Below are 14,408 nucleotides of genomic sequence, written 5' to 3' on the forward strand. Positions count from 1 at the left end.
TAATTTTGGACATTTGGAAGAAGTTACCCAGTAACCCAAGTTACCCAGGATCAATTGGCTACTGCAAACCAAACTAGATCTTGTTTGTATCCATTCTTATAGTAAAGAGTTAATGTTCCCTGCAATTCCTTTTTGAATTCCCTTCAGGTTTCGATTGAACGGAAAAAAAACAAGCTAAATGAACCGCAACCATAACAAAATGTTTTGATGCTATTACCGATATTTATAGCATGTTATAGTTCCTAACGTCCAGTAACCTTTGAACTGATTTCATGGTTCCAATTTTATTGGGTAATACAAATCAAGGCTCAGAGCCCATTCACGTTCACGTTAAATGTTTTGCACTGCAGGGGGAAAAAAAGCCCGCAGTTCTATTAGAAGTAACGTTTATAATAAAATGTAGGTAAACGTGATTCAAAAATTAAATACAATAATGTTTAAGGCGTTTAACTTATAAAATGTATGTTTTACGACCAGGCCATTTCATGAAAAGCTGAAACCAGTGAGACAGCGATAGAAGGGCAGTAGTGTGCTTCTGCCCAGCTAGTCGCATAAGTAATGTAGCTGCGGCCGCCACCTGCTTTCGGCCAGTCGCTGCCTCGAACTCGGGTGGGAACTTTCGGTTTCTGTTCTAGGAAAGCCGGGTGGTGGTTCTTCCTGTGCTGCAGAACGGCAAAGGCTCGTAGTATAAAAGTTCCTCCACGGCGAATATCACGCAGACACGGGGACTGTGTGCCAAGCACCGCGCAGGCATGTCTTCCGACGACGATTTAGTTTGCGACTACGATTCGACCTGGGAATCTGAAAGCGAGGAAGATGACCCTGGGGGAAATGGAGCGCGGAGATCTATATCGAGCAAATCTCAGAAAAGCTGGAGTTTTGTATGTTTGTTTGTTTGTTTTTTAAAAATATAAATCTCGTTAGAAAATGAGATTACTAGTAGACCTTATCTCAGTCTGGGGCGATACAGCTTACAGTAGATCTGTTTTGGTTTGTGTAAGCTTAGCACCTATAGTATATGAACGTTCATAGTACCTTTATAAAATATACGGGGAAAAAACAGAATTAAACTGTTTAAACCTTGATTTTGGCAGAGTATAGCTTAGTGCAACGTAACACATTACGGGTTTCTCTCATTTTATGTATTTCTTTGCATTTTATGCATTAATACCTAAAGAAGCAGTGTATCGCTAAACAAGAACACCGTAAATCTGTTTCCGACCGTCTTATGTGGTGCTCAAATTAAACCTAATATTGCATTTCCCCCATGTTTTCTGAGGGTTCCGCCTGACTGTGCTTTGTCATGTTGGACGGCAAGTTAGAAGGACCAAAATCCTCTTGTCTTTGGCGACTGCGCGAACAATTAATATCATTTTGAATACATTCCAGCATCTTGCCTGTGCAATTTTCACTTTCCATTTCCGCTAACAGAAACCTAAGAGACCAGAGGACGTTGCAGATCCGGTTTGTGATGTTGTCGGTGCAGAAACAACTTTCTCAAAACCCTTGGGCGGTTGCCAATCTACAGATATTTACACAGTGGTGCTTAGACTGCCAGAATTTGTCATTGATTTTTTTTTTTATTAAAAAGGGAGGTTGTGCATAGTAACATACCGACTTGCTGGGAATCCTAAATGAGTGCACATACACTTATCGTTTGTGACATCCTCTAAAGTGGAGCTATAATGTTTTGGCAGTCTAGAAAAGGCCATCTGGTGTATCACTAGTCATTATTGTTAATTATGAACATCATGCATCATGATTGCCATTTTGCCTCTATATTTAAATAGGTATGAAACCCTAAATCAGCTTTCACGTTTAAGTAGAGACGACATTGGTACATCAGTTTGCTCTTTTCTGTTAAGGTAGTCTTTAATTGGTGAAGTTTCAAACGAATTTAGTGTATGTTGATAATTTGTGTAAAAACACAGTTAAAAATTCATGCATGTAGTCTGTGCATTATGTTTAATATTTAAGACTGATAAAACTTTGTCTATTTTTTTTCTTATCATTTGTTTTCCAAGAATTTGTTTTGATAACTTTATGTATGAAATAGATCGATATAAAGGGCATAACAGTCTAATTGCAGCAGTGAAGGAAAATATTTTTTTAGAGATCGATTTAAATTGTCAACTTAAATCAAACACTATCCCTGGTTGTGCCTCATAGCCGCAAGTTTCATATTGAAACTATTGCTTAGAAGGCTGTGTGTGTGTCCCAGTCATTGAAATAGAAATTACAGTATGTTCCCCTGTAGAGTGTCTTTATTTACAGGTACCATCCTTTGAGAAGTCTGGTCTTGCAGTCTATTCGTTTTAAATAGCCAAGAGCACAAATGTGTAGCATTACATTGTAAGTCTTTTGTGTAATCTGCTGTAGTCTTAAATACAGTATTATGTAACATTAGAAAAGTTTTCTTCCATTCTTTGGCAGAGATGCGATACAAGCAGATTGCTCTGTCTTCCTCAGCACGTCCCTCCTTGTGCCACAATCTTTCAATGTTTTTAAGGCTTCTAAAAAATGTCAGGCAAGTGCATTCATACGGTATTAATCACAGCCCTTGTGGTAATGTAACCTCATAATGGGAAAGTCTTTAATTGGCCTGAAAAAAACACGATCAACAGCTGAGAAAGCACAAGAAGGATATGCCACAGTTAGGAAAAAGTGTACATTCACTACAATAGCTGCCATACAGCCCTCAATATTTGGGCAAGCCCTCTGTCATCCATTACTAATTGATGGCTATTAAGTACAGTACTGGAGATAAATGTTGCCGGCCCTCAGAAGATGAGCAGGGCGCCACACAGTGAGCAGAAATGTAACAGCTATGCAACAGAATGTGAGGAATGTTGTGCGGGTTGTTTGTTAGTGCTTCTCCATTTCATTTATGCAGACAAAGAAAGCATCCATAGCAGGGGGCTGTCAATGTGCTTATCCCGAGAAGAGCTTTTCTTTTAGCACAGACATGAGCTACCTTTCCTTTGAAGAACGAATCATGACTTGTCATGGTGTCATTGGAAAGACGGTGTTTACCATGGGCAAACAGTCTGATTCTTCAGGGACAAAACAAAAATAGGCATACGTCAGAAAGCCCAAGTATCACTTTATCTTCCTGTTTGATGTTTAAAATCTTTAGTCTAAAATATGTCAAGATGTTACGTAATTACTTTTAAAAGTTCTGCTTGGGGGCCTCTGGTTTTCTATTGATTGGCATTTTCTTCACACAAATTATTTTTCTTATCTATTCTAAGAAAAACAAGTTTTAAGATGAATGGATTATGTCTTCAGAGTGTTTGATCCTCCTGTTTGTTTTCACGGAAAAAGTGACCTTTCTGTTTTCCAGAGCTTTTTCCAGCCTTCTCGAAATCAGCGTGCTGCAATGGACATGCAGAACTATAGGCACGGATATCCAGTAAGTGCTGTGCTGTTTATTGTTAAAAAATAGGACTTTGTCTGTATTCTGATGATTGTGAATGTGGATTCAAGATTGCAGTATACAGAATTTAAAAAAATGATTGGCTTGTTTTTAAAAACTTTGTAGTTTAAAAACTTTGTCATGAATGATTATTGGCTGATGTGAAAATGCTGTTTGTTTGAGTCAGTCCCTTCCTGTTCTTCTCACACATTTTGTAAAAGAGAAATGAGGAATTCAGAGTTTCTGTTCAACAAACCTCCGTATCCCTTTGGAACTGGACTAGTGGTTACTTCTAAAACGAAAGGTTGAAAGTGTTTTTTAAAATTTTGAGTTGCCCGTTTTTTATTGTTATATTTACCTGATTTTGGAATCAGCATTTTTTTGTACTCATTTCAGAATTGCCAGTTGTGTTTTTCACCTCTTGGCTCATAGCTACAAATACCACACCCCTACGCAGGAGAGCATGAGGCAGGCTTCTCTGACTTGTCCGCCTTCGAGCTGCTCCGTTTTTAACATCGCAGTCAAATCAGCCCCAGTCTGAAGAGAGCGCACATTCCTCACTCTCGTCCCAGCCTGACAGCCCCACAAATCCGCAGGCATGCTGGAGGTCACGGGGGTTGCTTATCTTCACTGAGAGGGCCTGGTTGTCTATTTCCACCTTTCAGTCCTCATACTTATATAGTACATTTCTGGACGCTCCACTCAAAACACTTTACAGGTAATGGGGACTCCCCTCCACCACCACCAGTGTGCAGCCCCCACCTGGTTGATGCAAAGGCACCCTAAATGCACCAGTGCGCTCTCCACACGGATATCAGTGGGGAGTAGAACAAAATAATGAGGCCGATTCATAGATGTGGATTATTAGTAGGCCGTGATTCCTTGTTAATTTACAGATCTCAAACCGATTTGTCTGTGGCAGAAGAGATTTCAAGTGAGTTAATCAAAACTGAAATTTGAACACTATTTACTGTATTATATTAGAGAGCAATAATAGAAAGGTAGGTTTTCCTCACTGTTAGTAGTGTTTTAACACTTTGTGTTTTGTCCTCATAAGTGAGAGTACACCTTTAGTGCAAAGACAACTTATTTGTTTTGTTTTTCTTGCTGTCCAACAGGAATTTCAGGACAATGAAGAGTATTCACGTGGAAAGATGTTCAATTTGAAGTTCTACCTGAATGAAATTGGCACTGAGCCAGATGGTATGTCATGAAGCTAATTTACATTTAGTTACAAAACTGAAGAATTTTAAAAGCTGTTTGTTCTGAGACCGATTTTCTGTTGTAATTATTTTATCTTGTGCCTTTCTTTGCTTTCATTTAGTTGAAAAACCTGATAGTTAATGCTAGACCATATTATAAGAAATTCTATAAAACAGGGTTGGCCATTTGACCCCTCTAGCTCAATTAGTTGCTAATAGCTAATTGATCCAAGGATTGCTTCTTGCCAGTTCTTGAAGGAAGCTGTGGTATCATCTTTGACAGCTTTAACTGTGATATAGTGGGCAAGCAAGAGGAAATTAAGTTTAGGATAGTTCAGGACAGGGAACAAGACTTTCTGTTCTCAGTAGTGTCTCACACTTTGCACCTTGGAGCTGTTGGAATTGGATCTTTTAAAAAAACAGCTTGATGGAATGGCTGTTTTAAAATGTTCTTCAGTGAAAAGGCGTAACTAACTGTCCGTGGTCTGTTTGACCAGAACGTATTATATTCAGAATAATCAGTCAGTACTAAATCTCCTGTTGAATATTGTGAGGAAATCAATAAATGAACTGCCCCTCCGTGACCCAATCAGAAGAGCTCGTTAGCCTATCGCTCTTCTCCCTCTGAAGTACAGGAGTTGGTGCCATGAACTCCAAAGCAAAGAATCAGTTATTGATCCCAGATTTGTACACTGTTGGAAAACTTTTTTGTGTTTGCGCATTACAAATAGCAGAAGACTTTCAAATGTATGTACACAAAAGGAAAATGTAAGGTTTATTGGAATGGTGTAATCAATACCCAAGAATAAAAGTCCCATTTTCTTCTTGCGTTAATTTCTCTAGGAATAATGATCAACGAATTTCTCCAAAACTGGAAGCAAGACTATAAGAAATTGGAAAGAAACCATTCCTACATTCAGTGGTAAGATATTTTCAACCTCATTTATTATACAAGAGGATAGTATTAAGAGTATATACAAAAGTAAAAGTGTGTATTAAATGATCAGAAAGTGGTGAACTTCTGGATACAATAATGTTGTTGTAATAACCAACTTGCAGGTTATTTCCTTTACGTGAGCCAGGAATGAACTACATGGCCTATGAACTAACCAGGGAAGAAATTGAGGTGAGTGAACAAAAGAACAAACAACGTCTGCAAATTTGTTGAAAAGGTTTGTAAACCATTGCTTGAAAACCTTTGCTCTCTGTCATTTTTTTTGTAGGAATTTCATAAGAATGAAGTAGCCAAACAAAGACTAATCCAGTCTTATGAGCTCATGCTGGGATTTTACGGTATAGAGCTGGTGAACAAGGAGACTGGAGAAGTGAAGCGAGCTTGGAACTTCGAGGACCGATTTGATAATTTAGACCGGTTAGTGAAAAGGCTGATTCATTTATTAGGTGCATTTAAGCTGCCAGTTGTGATCAGGATCATTGTACTATTCCAATACATTGAATTGCATTGGGATCAGCAGTGTATATTTACACTGTCACCTTGTCTGGATAAGCTTTCGCCCTCCACTCTCAAACTGTTCACACAAAACCAACAATGTTTTTTGTGAACAGTTTATGTAGAGGTCTGGAGTTCATGTGATGATAGGTGATAGGTTCACATTGTGGCGGGAATCCTGAGGAACTCAACAAACTGAAGGAGGTATTTCCTGTTTCCTTAAGAAACTGGTAAATATTCAAACACTCAGTAAAAATACAATTTACAGGTAAATCATTTTGGTGAATCTCAGCCTTATAATTCTTGACCAGAGCATAATGCATTTTTACAAAAGAAAAATCCTTACACCAAAACCTTTTGAGATGCTGTCAGTTATAATCTTATAACACCATTGTCTCTTCTCCGCAAAAAAATGAATAGAACTTGTCAAATTTACTGCCTACATACAAGCGTTCATTAGGGGACACACCATTGGCTACATGGTGGTCTTATACATCCTAATAAGCTGCTAGCGTTCCATGTGAGGGAGAGTCTTATTTATTTCTTAAACCAATCAAGAAATAAATTATTCTATCTTGCTAAACAGTTAATGTATTTCAATTAACCCATAATAATAATTCCTTACACTTAGTGCTTTTCTAGACACTCCACTCAACACACTTTACAGGTAATGGGGACTCTTCTCCATGAAGGAGCCCATAAAGAACACCATGTGTATGATAGTGCAGTTGATACGTTTTTAATTTCTGTGGCTGTTAGCACTGCCAGGAGGTCAAGTCTAAACTAGACACAATACCTTTCACTCTGCTATCAGTGTAGTTGCAGTGCCAGATTTGATCAGGATCAAATGTTAAAATTCAAACTGATAGTGTAAATGTGCCTTTTGAGCACTGTCAATTTTTTGCTCATCCCACATGAATGTATGGATTAATGTTGCTCATTTCCAAATGTGTGAATTGATTTTATTTTTAGTGTTTTGCGAGCATAATCCTTAAGTGTTATAAGAAACTCTCCTTTGTCTCATTTCCCTTACAGTCAACAACACTGTAATCTTTTTTTTATTTCTTTTCTTTGCCAATGCTTACAGAAACATGCACAACAATCTTCGCATAACCCGTATCCTGAAGTGTCTGGGCGAGCTGGGGTTTGAACACTATAAGGCTCCGCTGGTCAAATTCTTCCTAGAAGAGACTCTGGTGAATAAGGAGCTGAGCAGCGTGAAGCGCAGCGTTCTGGACTACTTCTTGTTCTCTATTCGAGACAAGAGGAAGCGCAGGGAACTAATCGAGTACGCCTACCAACACTTCGAGCCCAAGGACAAATTTGTGTGGTGCCCCCGGAGGGTTCAGAAACGTTTCGCCAGAAAGAGATCAGCGGACAGCAGTGAGGTCTCAGCTTCCGAAGGCAACCGGAACAAGGACGTTCATCCTGGGAAGGGACGCGTAGTGGACAAAGGGAAGGATAGCAAGGAGGAGGAGCAAGGTAAACCAGCTGAAGAGGGGACGAAAAATAGGTCAGAGGAGAAATGCCCTGACTACAAAGTGAAAGGAACAGTCGCTGATGACGCAAGTCAAAGTAATGAACAGATAAGTCTGTCTGACGACGCGCAGTCGGAACTTTTACCAACATCTGCAGAAAACGGGCAAAAAGAGGTCGGTACAGGTGATGGAAAAGATGAGGTCAAAGAGAACAGCGAGCTGCCAAAAGACTGCAATTCAACCAACGTTGAGGAAGCGGCATCCCCTCAGGACTTCGCGTTTAAAGGTAAACAAGAGAACGAAAGTAGAGATGAGGGAAGAGGAGAAACCGAGAAAATAGGCAATGTTGTAGATGATGATCTACATGAAAACAATGATGAAGCAGAAGCTGGAGATGGAAAAAATGAGAAGATGACGCCATGTGAGCACAGCCATAGTTCCTTGACTATCATGCCAGATTCCGAACAAAGTGCAGCTGAGAATGAGCAGAATCACAGATCACCTGAAGATCAATTGGAAGGTCCTCAAGATGCAGCACTCCTGGGAACTCAACAAAACCAGGAACCAGCTCGAACACCAAGCCAACCGGAACTAATTGAACCATCTCTGACTGGCGGTACAGATGCAGGAGAAACACCAGACGGCACAAATAGACCTGCAGATGTGAGCATTACGAAGTCAGCTCCGATAACCAATGAGAACTCTAATCAGAAAAGTGGGCGTGGCAAACGTACATCCACTCTGTCCAAGGAGGAAGACATGGATGTTGACTCAGTGAACATTGATGCACACAACAATTCAGAGTCAGAAATGGAACAGGGAGATTAAAATTGTGATAAGTTTACAACCGATCACATCAATCTGTTACGAAATAATAAAACCTAAATATATTAAGTGAAGGAGATTTTATGTACCAAGACACATTCTTCCTTTAAAAGGTCCTCTGTAGGTTAAGCTCCTTTATATGATCATAGTTTTTAAGTTCTGTTTTATAGTCTTAAAAGACTTTCTGAATAGACTGGCTCGTAGAAGAAAAATGAATTTTATTAGATCCCACACCAAAATTAAATCCAGAAATCAGATGCATTGCCCATCACAAATTCTGTGTCACTTAAAGGCAGAGTTCTGCATGGTTTCATCATATACTAGACTTAAAGTTTTGTGATTGTTGAGTGGCTCAAAAAATTGATATAGTGCAGTGGTCATGTTTCCCCTTAGCCGTACCCTGAAGTATGTCTACAACTACAAGTCTACAAAATGCAGTATAAACATATTGAAGCCTTGAACCCAACAGTTATCTCCCTTTACAAGTGTCACCTGAAATTATTTTTTGTATAGTCTGAATAGGAGAAACATTCTGACTTCTTGTATATAATGGCAGAATTATATGCATAGCCATTTGGTACTACTGCTATATGGTTTGAATGATGATTTTTACATTTCTGTTTCACAGTGCTTTGAGTCATAATATTTTCTCCAAATGTTGTAATATCTTGTGTTGTTGTTGAAATGTGAGTTTATTGGATGTAAGAACAGCCTTAAGAATATGTTGTTATTCATGATGCATTACAGTTGTAGGTGCCAAAGTTATTTTTTCCTCACATTTTTTAAAACTGAAATCTCAGGAAGAAAATATTTTGGAGGTGTATGATAATGTTCTTTCTTTTTCAATATCTTCTCATACAACTATCGTTTATATATGTCTTTCAAAACTTGAACTACATCTAAATCTCTGTAACAACAAGGCAAGTAGTAATGGAGTCATTTTATTTGATGCAAATTAAACATTACCTATTTATCTCATTTGTTCAGTTCTGTTTACGTTTACAATAAAACGTTTAATATTTAATAATGGAAGTGTTCTTTTCAGACATCTGAGCTCTGGAAGAAGCTAGGAAACAGCAGTGTTTAATTATACCAGCCATAAATGGTTTCTTTAAATAGATCTCTTGTATTTACAGAATTCTGATGCAAAACAATCAAGTACTAATTAATGGTTTTATGCATTGTGGTATTGAATGTATGCATACGATATATGGATGACAAATATAAAGGTCCATCAATTTAATCTAAAATACAGATTTTTATCACATAGAACTGCTCTGCAGATGGGATCATTGAATACCTGAAAAGATGATAAGATTCCTGGAATATGCACTCTTAAATTTTAAGTATCTTAACGCTAAATCATTTGCTTGTTTTGCACCACTTTCCGTGAACCTCCTCATTTTTCCAGTTTGTCCTAATACTAGAAGAGGTGTATCGAGAAATAGTCAACATTGTACTTTATTGTATTGGAATGGGGGCTACATTATGACACTCCCCGACTTCTGTGCTGAGCTGTTAATTCGCTGATTCTTTGTGTCCCACCTTGCACAAGGTGCTGACTGACACGCACATTGTACAGCCTATTCCTTCCCACACCCTCTCCCCCTCCCGTGCCCTTTTCCAGCTCCTGTGCTGCGCCGTGCCCCCCCTACCCCCTCCCCGACGTGTGTGACTTTGAGTTCAGCCCCTCCAGCTGGAGACTCGGGTTTATCTGGATGCAAAGTGAACTTATTCACGAGCTCCGCGCCGCGAGGAGAAGCAACGGTCCGTTATAAGCCGGGAGGAGAGAGGCAGCGAGAGGGAAAGAGGAAGGGGGTGACCCTTTTTAACTCAAAATCCGAGTTGAGAGGAGGACCCGAGCCATGGCGTGTTTCTCAGCTCTTGGGCTGCTCTTCCTTTGCCAGCTTTTGATTGCATCCTTAGCCCAGGTAAGTGATTAATTTTGTCGCATTCTCCAGCCCAAGTTGCGCCTCGAATGGTTATACAGTATCTAAGTGTAAGCCCCAACTGGTCTATAACATGCTCAACACCAGGTATGCTAAATGATTATGAAGATGCAATAGGTAACATTATCGACCCTTCCCCTATTGAACAAAACGACTTTATTCTTTCCTCTCTTTGTCGTCGTTTGTTTTTTCATTATTTTCGGGTCGAAGTTCTTCATGGATATGATATGCGTTGCGCAGGATTTGTGCACAATATCGTATGAGTAGTTTTAACTGATAAAACAATGTGGTCCTTTCAGTTGAGCACAGAGCTGGACTATTTCACCAAGTGTGAACTTTTAAGCAACAAGTGACTAGACAGGGAGAAATCGTTTACTTCATTTGTCATTTATGTTATGTATTCTGAGGTCGATTCTTATGGGTCGGGTTGGGGAATATTAAACAGCATATTTTATTCAACTTTGATGGTATAAAATTAGCTTTCTTTGGACCATAATTTTTCATAACGGCACCTGAAGAACAACAAAGACGTTCACATTACAAACTGTTCTGAAACTGCAGATATCTCGCCCATAGAATAGGTTGCATCCTTTTTAAAACATTTCATGATTGTGCAATGTAGAAGAGTTTTAAATGTGCATTTCATATCATTAACAAGACTAGAAGAAGTGGGAATAAAGGAAACCGTTTATTTTACGTGGATAAAATCTTAGCGTTTATTGCTCTTTATAGTCACTTATTGTTAGTGTAAGTTATAATGTACTAACTATTGTACGTAATTATGAAACGAGGCTTTATGCGTTCTCGTCCAGCTTCAGGAATCCGGACTGGCCTTCACTTCAGGGAGATCGGTAACGGTCACACAATGACATCTTTGTTCGTTCCGCTCCTCTGCTGCTGCCTATGAGAATTACGGCGTCTCAGTTTACTGCTTACCTTGATTTATTTAAGAACGGTCCTATTCTGACTTGTAAATTTAATGTTTGACAATATAATTGTATAATTTGCTGTTAAGAACCTTATTTGCAGTCATGCCCTTTGCTTAGCTTAGGGACCACGTGGAACCTGTGCGCATTATTAAAAGCGCATTATAAATCGCATTATATTTTTTGTTCTGAACACATTTAGACTGAAATACTCGTTTACACCCCTGCATTTAAAAGAAGAGCATAGTCTTTTTTGGGAAAGCGCGCACATTTAACTCTAAAGTTTGGTAAAACACGGGGAGCGCTCAGTAAGCCCCACTGATGCGTTAAAGCGCCTCGATTATTGTCGGGGGTTTCTTTCTGTGCACCGCTTTTCAACATGTATGACTTTATAAAGCTATGTGTTGCGGAATATGGCTGAAGACATTTTGAAGATCTCAGTGAAGACCACAATTTATAATTGTACAGCTCATACCTCTGAGATTGTTGTCTATGTTGCTCTGGATGTTTTTTACGCACTAGATGTTTGTGTGATGGATGTGCTATTACCTGTCGTCCAGACGCAAGCGGCTGTTGTTTATGCTGACTGTGTGTTTTTGTGCGCCAGACACCAGGCCCTCGGGGACCGATAGGGCTGCCGGGACCCCCGGGACCCCTGGGGAAGGACGGCACCGATGTGAGTGGGAACCTGCCGGTTTTAAGGGGAGGGGGTGGGGAGTGAAAGGGCGTCTCTCTGCCACTAGAAAAGCACTGCTTACTGTATCAACATCATTATTCCTACTTCTGGAGACAAAACTGCAACAAGTTTTATTCACAGCTCCTAATAGCCACTTAGTCTGATATCAAAAGCCCCGAGATCTTCCGCATCATTCACTTAGCTCGGATTTTTATTTCTTTTGATCCGATAAGTACCGGATTAGCCTTGGAAGATCTTGCGTACCAACTAGAGAAACGACTTTAATTTGGTCTTTTGATAATGTCATTTGGAATGCTTCCCAGAATGAAGGTGTGCAACTTTGCGTCAATGGGAATAAAACGAGTTTGCCACGTACAACTGATTTCATTGTAATGGAACAGAATGCAATAAAGATAGTAAAGTTCTTGTTATTACACCACAAAAGAACATATTATACCCCTTAGTGTTTAGTACTGCAGCACATCTCTAGAGCAAAAGTACTACTGATCCTGCAGGCCTTCCTGTCTGCACCATTGGGTGGTTTTGTTTCAGCCATGTCTTACAATATTTTATTCATATAGCAGGGTGATAGCAGGCTATAATACTTAAGTTGCTGGTTCTTATTAGACTTCTATCATTAAACAGACTTTAGATGGAGTTGTTCTAATTGTGTCCAACTTCAAAAAAAAGTTTCACTAATAAGCTATACAGTATCAATTTGACTCCACTGAAACCTGCATTGTTGTATATAATGACAATGTGAAGTATCAATGAACTATTTATAGTATTTGTGGTATACAGTGTTTTCTAAATATTTCTATAGTGTTTTCTAGATATATCTTATTTATGCGATCTTTTCCGTGTGTAGTTTTTGCCATGTTTGATCTGATTTTATGATATAAAGCAGATTTCAAGAATGTTTGATGTTCATTGTACTAATAGGATTTCAGTGATCATTCAGAATTTTGTAACTGCTCTTTTGTTAGGCCTGTATTTACCAGTTCATTTCCAGTTCCCAGTCTGCACTAACAGCAGCTCCTTCTGTATCTTCCCAGCTGCAGTTTGGTAAATCACTGCAATCCCAAATACACACCTGGGTTCTTCTTCCTGTCCGTGAAATGAATAATAAATAATGAAACATTAAAGAACCCCCCGGCTCTGCATCTTGCTGCCTTCATGGGGTTTATGGAAGACAGGCTGTAATTTAGCATTTTTCTTGATCCTAAACAAAAAATAGGCTAGGATTATTGTATGATTGGACATAATTATATGATTTTTTTATCAAGTTAAAAATCTCACTTTTGCAAACAAGATCAATTAACCATTTTATCCTGCCTTTGTACACCATAAATAAACCAGGATCACTGTAAACAAGACTAGAAGAGAATTTTCCACTTCCAGCAACTATCCATATCCTGTTTCTGTCTAATAAAACTACATTTGGGACTTCATGGAACTTCAGGGATACATTTGTCATTTTGGCACAAAATATTACTTTCTTTGTCTTTCTTATTAGTATTTACAATCCAAAACAGCATGTCCATCAACCTTTAAGTGGATCATTTTAAACTTTGATGCTCCTCTCATGGATAATTCAAATACTATGTGCAGAAATATGCATGTTATTACTTTAATATCAGTAACTATATCCTTGGACTGTTTTTGCTTTACAAAACATATATATCATACCCTGAATACTAGTTTAAAATCAAAACTCTGTTTGATTGCTTTCCTAGTTCTTACAATTGACTTAATTAGAGCAAACTCTCAGTCTTTGTCAACATTGTTTAACATACTTTAACATGATACTTTGCTTAAATTATATGTTTTTATCTTTTTACAGGGAAAACCTGGTCCCCCCGGACTTCCTGGCAACCCTGTGAGTATTTTAAAAATATCTTTTATGTTTCTTAACTCTCTTACAATATTATTATACCAGATGCATTATGAACTACTTCTGATACAGTATGGAAAGGATCAAATCACAGGGTGCATGAATTTGTGTTTTGCATCCACTGAATGGACTGTCCACATTCTCAGGGATCAGCTCTGACAGATGATGAAACCATTTTCTGTTGGATTGCTGCAAGCCATTTTTTAAATCAAAGTCTGGCAAAGGGAAGGAATTATAATTTTTCAGAACCCAAATCTTGTAATAAATGTTTTGTGTCCATTTGCAAGGCTTTGCTTTTAACTAATATATAGGCAGTTGCATACAGTAATGTAAGTTCAATCTTTCCCTTAGTTCTTCCTTTCCATTTAAGAGTTCCTTAAACTTCCTTCCTTGAGTTTAAGGGTGGAGCAGTTTAGTACATTGAGGCTGATGTGCTAGGTGAGGGAAGCTTAACTCCTGACTTCCAAAATACAAAATGTATATTTCAGGTGATTTGTGCAACTGTCACCTGGTGTTTTACTATACAGAATTACAGAACAGGGTTTCCTGCTGGGGTTTCTTTATATAAACATAGCAGAAGTACCTAGAAACAA

General features: G+C 38.7%; 2 protein-coding genes across 2 annotated transcripts in view; both read left to right on the forward strand.

Annotated features, from left to right (window-relative positions):
• The first annotated feature begins 428 nt into the window (after positions 1-428).
• On the forward strand, positions 429-9,397 carry ogfr (opioid growth factor receptor). The gene is made up of 7 exons (XM_088607948.1): positions 429-881; positions 3,344-3,412; positions 4,534-4,618; positions 5,461-5,539; positions 5,677-5,743; positions 5,841-5,989; positions 7,155-9,397. Exons 1-7 carry the CDS (start codon positions 753-755, stop codon positions 8,371-8,373), a joined length of 1,797 nt encoding a protein of 598 aa, XP_088464074.1. The 5' UTR covers positions 429-752; the 3' UTR covers positions 8,374-9,397.
• A 661-nt stretch (positions 9,398-10,058) lies between these two features.
• Positions 10,059-14,408, forward strand: part of col9a3 (collagen, type IX, alpha 3) — a 33,304-nt gene continuing 28,954 nt past the window's right edge. The window contains exons 1-3 of the mRNA XM_088608249.1: positions 10,059-10,301; positions 11,853-11,921; positions 13,765-13,800. Of these exons, the coding sequence (XP_088464375.1) occupies positions 10,236-10,301; positions 11,853-11,921; positions 13,765-13,800 (171 nt within the window). The 5' untranslated portion in view covers positions 10,059-10,235. The remainder of the gene's footprint in view (positions 10,302-11,852; positions 11,922-13,764; positions 13,801-14,408) is intronic.

The sequence above is a fragment of the Lepisosteus platostomus genome, chromosome 15, assembly GCF_059453375.1.
Source record: "Lepisosteus platostomus isolate fLepPlt1 chromosome 15, fLepPlt1.hap1, whole genome shotgun sequence".
Taxonomy (NCBI): Eukaryota; Metazoa; Chordata; class Actinopteri; order Semionotiformes; family Lepisosteidae; genus Lepisosteus; species Lepisosteus platostomus.

Bases quoted from the DNA above. Each gene is read 5' to 3' on its own strand.
- ogfr (XM_088607948.1), top strand. From the start codon at position 753: ATGTCTTCCGACGACGATTTAGTTTGCGACTACGATTCGACCTGGGAA. The intron at 5,540-5,676 runs GTAAGATATTTT...ACCAACTTGCAG, and splicing joins AACCATTCCTACATTCAGTG to GTTATTTCCTTTACGTGAGC. The intron at 5,744-5,840 runs GTGAGTGAACAA...TTTTTTTTGTAG, and splicing joins TAACCAGGGAAGAAATTGAG to GAATTTCATAAGAATGAAGT.